This window comes from Phyllobates terribilis, unplaced genomic scaffold, assembly GCF_046119375.1.
Source record: "Phyllobates terribilis strain yellow unplaced genomic scaffold, ASM4611937v1 Scaffold_5__5_contigs__length_657084704, whole genome shotgun sequence".
In the NCBI taxonomy this organism is placed as follows: Eukaryota; Metazoa; Chordata; class Amphibia; order Anura; family Dendrobatidae; genus Phyllobates; species Phyllobates terribilis.
The window spans coordinates 93,426,206-93,437,935 of record NW_027362765.1 but is presented as its reverse complement, the minus strand read 5'-3'; the positions used below and the strand labels follow the sequence as shown (position 1 = coordinate 93,437,935).

General features: G+C 43.2%; 1 protein-coding gene across 3 annotated transcripts; it reads right to left on the bottom strand.

Annotated features, from left to right (window-relative positions):
- Positions 1-630: 630 nt before the first annotated feature.
- Positions 631-11,246, bottom strand: MTNAP1 (mitochondrial nucleoid associated protein 1). 3 transcript variants are annotated; one of them, XM_073682543.1, is made up of 5 exons: positions 11,130-11,246; positions 8,592-9,632; positions 8,351-8,497; positions 6,026-6,142; positions 631-864 (listed from the first exon to the last, which is right to left on the bottom strand). In XM_073682543.1, the coding sequence occupies exons 2-5, from the start codon at positions 9,628-9,630 to the stop codon at positions 836-838; spliced, it is 1,332 nt and encodes a 443-aa protein (XP_073538644.1). In that variant the 5' UTR covers positions 9,631-9,632; positions 11,130-11,246; the 3' UTR covers positions 631-835. The 3 variants fall into 3 exon arrangements, with proteins under 3 accessions (XP_073538644.1, XP_073538645.1, XP_073538646.1); XM_073682544.1 differs by lacking the exon at positions 11,130-11,246 and adding an exon at positions 10,874-11,111; XM_073682545.1 differs by lacking the exons at positions 631-864; positions 6,026-6,142 and adding an exon at positions 7,352-7,688.
- Between the last annotated feature and the right edge of the window lie 484 nt (positions 11,247-11,730).

Below are 11,730 nucleotides of genomic sequence, written 5' to 3'. Positions count from 1 at the left end.
CTTTAAAAGACCCCATTCATTTTATCTACTGAAAAATGGGGAAAAAAATTCAGAGTGACATAAAATATGATTTTGACATTGCTTTTTTTTGTTCCCTGTACGGTAAAAAATACTTAGAAACATGATTCTCCAGATCAGCATGATTTACGGCAATACTAAATTTGCATACTTTTTTTTAAATTTATTTATTTTAGTGGTGGAAAAAAATTCAGATTTTTGTAAATTAAAAAATGAAATAAAAAATATCTATTTTGGGTTGTGTCGCCATTTTCCAAGACACATGCTTCCCCCCCCCCCCCCTTTTTCGTAATGCGAACTTATGTTTCAGTTGGTACCATTTTGTATACAACAATTTCAGCGTTTCATATTGTATTTTTGTAGTTTTTTTTTTTTTTTATGTCGTGTACTGATCAGGTTAATTAATTTTATAGCAATTTTCAGTGGATCCCTTTATAATATATCCCCTAAAAGTACACATGGCAGAGACTGCCTCTTACACCTTATGCACTCTCCGTCAGCACCAGCTTCTTTATGGTTTCCAGCTGTCAAAAGAAACGGGGTTATCCTCAATTGTGCGATATAGGGAATCCAGTACATGGTTTCAGTCAGTAAACTCTTTTAATAATGGCGTGATCAGTACAGGTTCTCCGTTATAAATCAACTCAATAGTAGAAATAAACAGCCTCAACTAAAAATAAGTTAATCTTAATCATCACACAATGCAAAAAGTGAAATGTAAAAGAAGCTCCGTGCAAATATTCACAAGGCACTTGCTGACTGTTTCCCATGACATCAGAGTTGCTGATGATAGCTTCCGTGATGTTGCGAAGGGTCATCAGTGATATTTTCTCCAACGATCCTGCTCTGAAAGAAAGAAGTGAGAGGTATGACCAGATGCTCCTGGTCCCTAACAGAGGCACCCCTCCGCCATGTGCTACTTATCACATTGGTGCGGTATTTGACAGAATTGCGCCCCCTTCAGCACCTGGACTCGAGTTTATGCAGAATCTATGTGCTCACCTGCATATGAACCCCCTCTAGTGGGCAGAATGGAAAACTGCAGCACTGGAATCCCAAGAATGAAATGGATATACAGTTAAAGGGGGTTTCCGGCTTCTGAAAGCCCCCTTCCCCAGTGTGTGTGTGTGTGTGTGTGTGTGTGTGTATATATATATATATATATATATATATATATATATAATATACACATAGTGGGGGAAAAAAAGCCACCAATTGTGCAAGTTCTCCCACTTAAAAATATGAGAGAGGCCTGTAATTGACATCATAGGTAGACCTCAACTATGAGAGACAAAATGAGAAAACAAATCCTGAAAATCACATTGTCTGATTTGGAAAGAATTTTTTTTTCAAATTTTGGTGGAAAATAAGTATTTGGTCAATTACAAAAGTTTATCTCAATACTTTGTTATATATCCTTTGTTGGCAATGACAGAGGTCAAACATATTCTGTAAGTCTTCACAAGGTTGGCACACACTGCTGCTGGTATGTTGGCCCATTCCTCCATGTAGATCTCCTCTAGAGCAGTGATGTTTTGGGGCTGTCGCTGGGCAACACAGACTTTCAACTCCCTCCAAAGGTTTTCTATAGGGTTTAGATCTGGAGACTGGCTAGGCCACTCCAGGACCTTGAAATGCTTCTTACGAAGCCACTCCTACGTTGCCCTGGCGGTGTGCTTGGGATCATTGTCATGCTGAAGGATCCAGCCACGTTTGATCTTCAATGCCTTTGCTGATGGAAGGAGGTTTGCATTCAAAATCTCACGATACATGGCCCCATTCATTCTTTCATGTACACGGATGAGTCGTCCTGGTCCCTTGGCAGATAAACAGCCCTAAAGCATGGTGTTGCCACCCCCATGCTTCACAGTAGGTATGGTGTTCTTTGGATGCAACTCAGCATTCTTTCTCCTCCAAACACGCCGAGTTGTGTGTCTACCAAACAGTTCTACTTTGGTTTCATCTGACCATATTACATTCCCCCAATACTCTTCTGGATCATAAAAATGCTCTCTAGCAAACTTCAGAGCCCGGACATGTAATGGCTTAAGCAGGGGCACAAGTCTGGCACTGCAGGATCTGAGTCCATGGCGGCGTAGTGTGTTACTGATGGTAACCTGTGTACCGTTGGTCCCAGCTCTCTGCAGGTCATTCACTAGGTCCCCCCATGTGGTTCTGGGATTTTTGCTCACCGTTCTTGAGATCATTTTGACCTCACGGGGTGAGCCCCAGATCGAGAGAGATTATCAGTGGTCTTGTATGTCTTCCATTTTCTAATTATTGCTCCCACAGTTGATTTCTTCAAACCAAGCTGCTTGCCTATTGCAGATTCAGTCTTCCCAGCCTGGTGCAGGGCTACAATTTTGTTTGGAGTTTGGGGTCTGACTGCTTGAGGTTGCGGACAGGAGTCTTTTTATACTGATAACAAGTTCATACAGGTGCCAGCACTACAGGTAATGAGTGGAGGACGGAGGAGCCTCTTAAAGAAGAAGTTACAGGTCTGTGACAGCCAGAAATCTTGCTTGTTTGTAATTGACCAAATACTTATTTTTTTCAAATTTTGGTGGAAAATTTCTTTCCAAATCAGACAATGTGATTTTCAGGATTTGTTTTCTCATTTTGTCTCTCATAGTTGAGGTCTACCTATGATGTAAGTTACAGGCCTTTCTCATCTTTTTAACCCCTTACTGGCCTGGGGCGTATTAGTACGCCCCAGGCCATCACCCCCGGTTCAGTGAGGGCTCCGGCGGTGAGCCCATACTGAACCGGGCACATGTCAGCTGATTCTCACAGCTGACATGTGCCCGCAACAGCAGCGGGTGGAATCACGATCCACCCGCGGCTATTAACATGTTAAATGCCGCTGTCAATCTCTAACAGCGGCATTTAACATCGCCGCGCCGGAAGTGCGGCATTAGCCCCGCCCATCGGTGACCCCGTCACGTGATCGCGGGTCACCGATGGGTGGTCGTGACAACCCTAGGTCTGCAGCAGACTCCAGTGGTTGTCATGTAAAGATTACTATGAGCGCCACCTAGTGGTCGGCGCTCATAGTACAGGAGCATTTCTGCTACATAAAGGCGATCTGTTCATCACCTCTATGTAGCAGAGGCGATCAGACAGTTGCTGCTTCTAGTCTCCTATGGAGACTATTGAAGCATGCAAAAAGTAAAAAAAAAATGTTTTTTTAAAAAAATAAAAAAATATAAAAGTTTAAATCACCCCCCTTTCGCCCCATTCAAAATAAAATAAAAAATAAAACCCACATACACATATTTGGTATCGCCGCGTTCAGAATCGCCCGTTCTATGAATATAAAAAAATAATTAATCCGATCAGTAAACGGCGTAACGAGAAAAAAAATCCAAACGCCAGAATTACATTTTTTTGGTCGCCGCAACATTGCAATAAAATGCAATAACGGGCGATTAAAACTTCGTATCTACCCCAAAATTGTATCAATAAAAACAATAGCCCGGCGCGCAAAAAATAAGCCCTCACCCGGCCCCAGATCCCGAAAAATGGAGAGGCTGCAGGTCTCGGAAAATGGCGCCAGTTTTTTTAAATTTTTTTAGCAAACTTTGGATTTTTTTTTCACCACTTAAATAAAAAAGAACCTATACATGTTTGGTGTCTACGAACTTGTAATGACCTGTAATGACCTGGAGAATAAGAATGGCAGGTTAGTTTTAGCATCCAGTGAACGTGGAAAGAAAAAAAAACAAATAACAACTGTGGAAGGAATTGCATTTTTGTTTGCGATTTCACCGGACTTGGAATTATTTCCCGTTTTCCAGTACATGATATGGCAAAAATAGTAATGGTGTTTAAAAGTAAAACTCGTCCCGCAAAAAATAAGCCCTCATATGGCCATATTGACCAAAAAATAAAAACGCTATGGCTCTGGGAAGAAGGGGAGCAAGGTCGTGAAGGGGTTAAGTGGGAGAACTTGCACAATTGGTGGCTGACTATATATTTTTTTTTTATGAATATAATTATATTTTTTTGGAAGATTGTTTTTAATCCATTCGACCCTGTTGTTTTCCCTTTAGGATAAGCGTCACCTATGGTATTTGGTAGCTGCTTATCACAGATTAAAGGGTTTTTCCAGTTTCAGAAAATCCCTGTGTCCCAGATGCTGTTTTTTAATCACCATCCCTGGTCCAGAACTCCGACGCTACTTCCAGTGTCTTTTAATGTCTGCAGTGCTGACGTCACGTTGACAGTATTTGCCTGAGTAGGTGGCAGTGCCGTCGATGTGACGGCAGCACTGCGGACGCTCGGTGCTGGACCCGGGGAGGGTGAGTAAAGCTCAGTTTGTTCTGTTTTTTTTTTTAACAATAACAATTAAATTGTTATTCAGCCAGTCCGAGAATTGCATTGCAATCCTCGTCCTAGGTATACAGCCATCTGACTCGTCCCATACAGAGAGGGCAGCAACAGGACAGATGGAAAAACCTAATTTACTTGCACAATTTGCTAAATCGACAGGTTTGCAAATTCGTGGTATGAAAGCTGCATTTTTATTGTGCTGCGATTCTTCCGAAATTGCTCTAAAATTGCAGCGTTCGGAAAATTTTATAAAAATAAATAAATAACCAGGATTTTGTACGCAGCCTGGAATATGAATATACGACCCAGCACGTCTCTGGAAGGAGCGCTTGCTCGCTGTTTTATTCTGCAGTCTCCAGTTAATTCAGTCTTTCGGGCTGGATGAGATGTATTGCTTTTTTATGGCTCCAGGAATACATTGCTGTGCGCGGAGTTAATGTTTTCCTTCCAGCTGTTGCAATATAATGGTCCGCAATGAAACGTGATTTACCGGAGCGGCCCGTGCTGGGCATGAAGTGCTCTCCATGGTAATGTGATATCCTCTCTGAGCGTTAATATGCAGATAGCTCCGGGCTTTGCTTTACACGGGTTCTATGGATCTGATCCCTCTATTGCCTTCAGGTGAGCAAAACCCCGAATATCTCCGGGCGGGAGATGTTATTACTGACTGTCAGGCTTCAATCAGATCAGGAGTGGCAGGAATATGGCGCTAACATGTGTCCGCCTTCATACGCACGCGCTTTATTCCGGCTGTGTGTGCTGTATATCAGGGCCAATCTGAGGCCTATGACTACCCAATAGGGGGTGCCCATAACGTTTTTCCTTGCTGCTGGTACTTTTTGGGGTTCAGTTATTACTGTGGCCACCTGTTTCCAAAAACCAGCACCACCCCAATCCACAGGTTGCATATGGTTTTGCATCTCAGTCCCAATCACTTCAGTGAAGCTGAGCTGCGATACCAGACACAAACCCATGAATAGGGTGGCCACAGCTTTTGGAAAAGGGCTGCTGGATTTTTCTAATCCTGGACAACCCAGTAACCGATAATTTTTAAAGGGATTATCCACTTTTGTGGCTTTTTTTTTTACTAGGAAAAAAATGTATTTGGGACTTAAAATAATTTTTGCCATTGAGTTTCATTAAATATTTTGCAGTTTGGCTTTTACAGGTTTCCCTGCACATTCATCTTTGATGTGATCGGACAGGTAAAATTTATAAACTACTGTCAAATCATTAAAACCAGCTCACTGACGGATTCTCAGTTAACTCATTCTGCAGCCAGCAATAGATAGTGCAACGCAAGAAGGTAATTGCAATTGCAAACATAATTTTTAGCCCCAAATACATGAATTTAAGTAAAAAAAAACTGTCCCCAAAAGTAGACAGTTCCTTTAACCTACAGTACAGCAAAAAAGCTATATGTTTGCTGTGTGTTTCTATGGTTACAGACTACAAATAAGACTCTGTGTAGTCAGATCCTTCATACATGCTCCCCTCTGTATTTCCTGACTGTATGTTAGCAACACTCAGGGAACAGATGAAGGGATGTGTGACATGGAGATGCATAGTTCTACGCAGGAGCTGTATACACAAAATGGTAGCCACTGGGGTTGTCAAAATGGGAACAAAGCCGGGCATAAAAGGCAACCTTAGGATTACATTGAAGTAATCATACTTATGTGGTCGTAGTTCCAGGAATAGCTGAGAACACAGTAACCCGCAAGAAGCATGGTCAGCCCTCCCGCGCCGCCCTTCTTCACATTGATGTACTTGTTGTAGTATCGTCCCCAAGCTGGAAAAAGTTACATGGATGTAAAATGTTAGATGTAAAAAGGAAAGGGTTAACTAAACTGTGTCCTTATCCTCTGAAACATAATAAACCTCTATTTAAACTGGCAATAAAGGGCGGTCCAGGATTTTTTCAAAATTTGGGCTCTGGTCAGGAAATGGTATGTAAAATAATAATAATAAATTACCTGCCTAATTAAAAGTTTGCCCTTCCAGCTACGCTGTCCTGCAGCAGAGACGTCACGTCCACCATACGTGCTAGCTTGACCACTGATGTAAGTGATTGACTGCAACCGTCAGGTAAACAATGGACGTGATATCAGCACTTCAGAAACAGCAAGGCAGCTGGAGTTTGATTAGGTAGTGGAAAGGCTAAGGACCTGGAATTATATCTGTTTTGAAACATTATGAACAACCCCTTTAAAGAGAACCTGTCACTTGCTCAAAACTTGAGATAAATATCTTGTAAAAATCCGTGAGCTCCCCTGATTTTGCCACTCTTTTCCGTTTTGCAATGTGACACTCCATTGCAGAGATATTCACAGTAGTTTCTTCTGGAGCGCACTATGTGAAATCTCTGCTTTGCAGTACAACTGTGAGTTTCTTCAGAGTCCTCTCTGTGGGCGTGCACTTTCACCCCTCCCTCCCTCACAGAAGCAGCCACAGTTTGGCAGATGATCTAGCATTCTTAGACCCTGCTGAGTTGTGATTGGCTGCTTCTCAAGGGAAAAATGAAAGTATACACCCACAGAGAAGGCTCTGAAGAAACACCCAGCTGTACTACAAAGCAGAGATTTCATATAGTGCACTCCAGAAGAAACAAATGTGAATATCTCTGCAATGGAAGGACGCAGCGCAAAACTAAAAATGGCGGCAGAATCAGGGGAGCTCAGGGATTTTTACAAGATATTTAACTCAATTTTTTTGAGCAAGTGACAGGTCTTATCACAAGGATAAAGATATATCCTCCTAATCGGATCCAACTGCTATGGCTACCCCTCAGAATGAATGAACTGCTCTTAATGGGGGTTGTAGAGTATTAGAAAAATGTTGCTTTCTTTCAAAAACTGCACCCATGTGTCCGCGGATGACTAGTTTTGTGAATTGGGATAATCTGTCATATCACACCCAAACCTGTGGTTGATGTGGCGCTGTTTCTTGAAGAAAGTAGCTATATTTCTCAATTCCTTGACAATCCACTCAAATGGTTACAGGCTCATTCACTGATTTTGGAGGACCTCACTGACCTAAATTTTATGCGGATCAGGCAAAATTTGATATGTCTGTGTGTTTTTTCCTGGGAAATTCTAATCCAGGAGAAGTTATTCTCTGCCAATTTAATGTCCCTTAGTATGTTGTTGAATCTAGTTTAAAAAAAAATTATGCAAAAACATAAAAAAAAAAATCCTTATGCTCACCTCTTCAGCCCCTGCTTCTCACCATCAGCCGTCCAGTCCTCGTCATGTCTTCTGATCTCTCGCTGCTTGCGTTGAAATCCTCAAGCCTTTCTGAGTGAGCCGGGACTTCAGACTCTGAGGCCTGGAGGGATTCTGCGCAAATGCGTGAAATGTCATGATATGCTTTGTGACCTGGTGTGCGCATGCACAGAACAATCTCTGTGAGAGGCCCGGGGGTTTTGGCGCAAGCAGTAGATGCGACAAGGACCGGTCGGGTGACAATGCGGGCTGGAGAGGTGATCGGTAAGGTGAGTATAAGGATTTCTTAATTTTTTGATGGCCTCATACGGTTCAGAATTTTGCTGAATGCGCCTAATCAAATTACTAAAAAGCCACATTTTGGCAAATGCTGAGTTTTGTAGAAATCTATTCCACTCTAAATTAATCGCTCATCTCTAGTTATGACGATATACCATAATGTTCTTGGATAGAAATATCCCCTTAACAGGAATCTTTCAGATATTATGGATTATTAAAAATGGATTTAGTGATGGTAGAGAACCCTTAGATAGCAATATTAACCAATTTGGAAATTCCCCTTGGCTTCCAGCTTGTAAAAGACAAAGACCTGGTAGTGAGATGCCTAAGAAGACTAGCGCCATCATTGACTTAAAAGGGTTCTCCACTTTAGTCAATCCATTTTAATAGTAAGGGTAACCAAAAATTTTCCACTGATCAGTGAAAGAACCTGACCACGAGTGTTCAATTCTCCTGCAGCTCCTCCGCAGGACAAATAAGGTAACTTGCTCTCTCACCATTTGCCATAAAAGTTGGAAGGTTCTTTGGTGTAAAGCTATGGTTGGCCAACCAGAATGGAAGCTCCCCGAGTCTGACATCCATCAGGCGCTTGGATATAGACTGGTTTCTTAGAATGGACATGGTACGAGCAATCTTGGAAACTTCTATGGACAGAGAGAAAGAAAATGACCCAAAGAGCATAAAAAGAATGAGGGATCCTTGTAGGATCCAAGCAATCTAACCATGGTGGTACACTACCAGGTAGACTTCCCATCGGGTCTGGCATCCCTGCTCTTCTACCAAGTGGATCCCATTGATCTTGTCTTCCAGGAACTATGCACAATTGGACATAATTGGGATACAACTGAGGAATCCACTGCAGCCCTAAGGGACCATCGACTATCTGCACGGTTTTGGGTGGGATTAACATGTCCATCTTGAGCTCCCTATACTTCCCGGTAGTCCCAAATGTGTCACAGTCATGCATTTCAGCTTTTATATTGCACCCAGTTGGAGATATTCCCGGTATTTGTGTTTTAACTCCTTCCTGAGAAGGGTTGGTGGACCACTTGAAAACCATCAAAGCCTTGGTAAATCCTGAAGGAAACCTTGAAGCAAAATTTTGGTCCATCTGTTCATAAGGCCGTACCCCATCTGAATTCTCTACGACGTCTTTTTCTGAGATCTGATTGGGCACGGATAATCGAAGCAAATCTCCTTCAAAATTTTTAGTACTGACTTGGTCTCTCACAGTCTCAGTCTTGCCCAGTCTTGGACTTTCCACAGTAATTGGTACCGATCTCTCAAGTTTGGGGCTTAATATAAGGGCCTGCTGGATTGGCACAAGAGGTTCTGTCAACGTCATCAGCTGTTGATCTTGCTCTTTTGGTAAGGTAACCATCTGATTTGTCCTCATGGCTGTCTGTAGAACTTTCTTGGACTCTTCGATGATTGCTACAGCTTTCTTCTGGGTCAACATATTCCCTGATGTGACTTTTCCAACTTTCATTGCTGTCGTCCGTGATGAGGATATGGTTTTGTCTTGCAGAACTTGAATTTTGACTCCTGTCTTACTTTTCCCTTTGGCTTTCATGTCCTGTCTATCTATATTTGGTAAAGATATCCCCGTTCTTTTCATGGGCACCTGTTTGGCAGTCCTACTTTGATCTCCAGGCTCTGACCCTGCAGTTTTGTCACTGGTTTCAGCCATCTTACAATGAGGTAAATGGGATTTCAGCCTCTTAAAAGCCTTCCCGCAAAACGGGCAAACGTCCATTGGAGAAGATGGTTCTTTCATCACTGAAGGGAAAAAAAAGAACGAAGTTTCAGGGGTTATAACCACAGTGTTTAGTAATGGTTAAAAGGGAGGGGGAGACGTCAGATCTCTTGGTCCTCCACCTGATATGGGAATGAAGGTTCCTGATCCATGTCCTACCTGGTGGAGCAGCCACCACATTGAGGCAGGGAATGAATACAAAGGTGGCTGCGCAAGCTTAGTTTACCCTAGTCGCCTAAGGGAAGGGAACTGTATGATGGTGGGGTCAAGAATTGAGGCTGTAAAACAGCCATGGGAATTAGCCTTCACGATGTCTAGATGTGGCAGCCGCCTTACAATATGAATGGGTGCCACGCGGGCCTGCTCCCCTGCTTGCTTTGGGTCTTAGTGGTGGGACACCCGACTATCACAGTATTATGAGAAGTTCTGCAGCACTAATCCCTCTCCGGGCCACTCCCAGTGTCTGGATGTTGTCGGTGACCGGGAGTAAAAAGACGTGTAGGGATGTAGGAGTAATTATCTGTATAAAGAGTAGGACTGGACTGGGGGGTCTGTATATAAAGGTGGGGGCCTTAAAAAGAATGTGGGGGATTGACTGTTGTGAAATGTATAAAGAGTCAGACTGTTCTTGGTATCTGAATAAAGTTAGGGGGCTGGCTTGGGGGATCTGTATAAAGGTAGGGGGCTGGCCCGGGGTTCTGTATTTAGGTGGTGGCTGATCTGGGGGTCTGTATAAAGGTGGTGGCTGGCTTGGGGGTCTGTATAAAGGTGGTGGCTGATCTGGGGATCGGTATAAAGGTAGGTGGCTGATCTGGGGATCGGTATAAAGGTAGGTGGCTGATCTGGGGATCGGTATAAAGGTAGGTGGCTGATCTGGGGATCAGTATAAAGGTGGTGGCTGATCTGGGGGTCTGTAAAAAGAATGTGGGAGATTGGTGCGATCTGTACAAAGAGTCAGACTGGTCTTCATATCTGCTGGTCTACGCGATCCTTTTAAAGGTTGGGGTGGTTTAGGGGGTCTTTAGAAAGAGAGGGAACTGGTCTAAGTGATCAGGTGGGTACAAGGTGGGGGGGGTGTTCAATAAGGCTGTAGAGGATTGGTCGGTGTGGGCTATATAAAAAGGGGCTGGTCTGGGGGTTCATAAAAGGGTGTTTTGTTTTTTTTATAAAAGGGGTCTGTTTAAAAGGAAAAATGTACTTTGGTGTTTGTACAGGGGGTGCAGTGCGTATCCTAAATAAAGGGACCCAAGACCCCGTTACGCACCTTTTCAGGATCTCTCAGCATAAAGATGTGTCCCGGTTCACTGACTGCAAGCAGAGAGCTTGGAAATAGTGAGGAAATGAAAGACAAAGTCTATCAGAAAGTTCCTAACCTTTCCAAGATGCGAGGATTGCACTTTATTCCTACACTATTGGGTGATCACTGTCAGAAACCATGGCCTCATGTAATTGAATATGTGGGGTCACCCACAGCTCAGCCCCCGTTCCTCAAGCAGGGGAGAGGCTGCGCCGGGATTTACCTGCTGCTCCTGGGATCACATTACACCTCACTCCTCATCCACATGAGGTCCCTGACCCTGGACTGCACGTATGACGTCATCTCACAAGTGACGGTCACATGGCCACACCTTTGCCACTGTGATTGGCTGAAAGGACTTGTCCCTGGGAATGAGAGCGCCGCCATATTCGTAGCGGCAAAAGTACTTTAACGGCTTCTATATTGTCACTGAACATCTCTCAAGCATTACAATATAGCCGTTATGGAGACTGCTAGTACACGTACTTAAAAAACCCCGCAAAAACACGCATACACTCCAATAAAATGGCGACGTAGATGAGGCGACGTGCAGGATCACGTGGACAGGTTTGTGCTTCGTGATTGGCTGGATCCTCCAAGATGGATATGAGTGCCTTGTTGGTAGAGGCAGTATACACATTTACACCTCGTATCTAATGTGTAATGCTGACAGTCTCAGTTTGTTGCTCAAGATCAACCAATCGGAATCCTTGTTTAATTTTCAATTAATTTATTGAAAATAAAAGCGAAGTTCTGATTGGTTGATATGGCTGGCGCAACTCTCCATATATATTTTTCATTATCAGTTTGATATTTGATTCTAA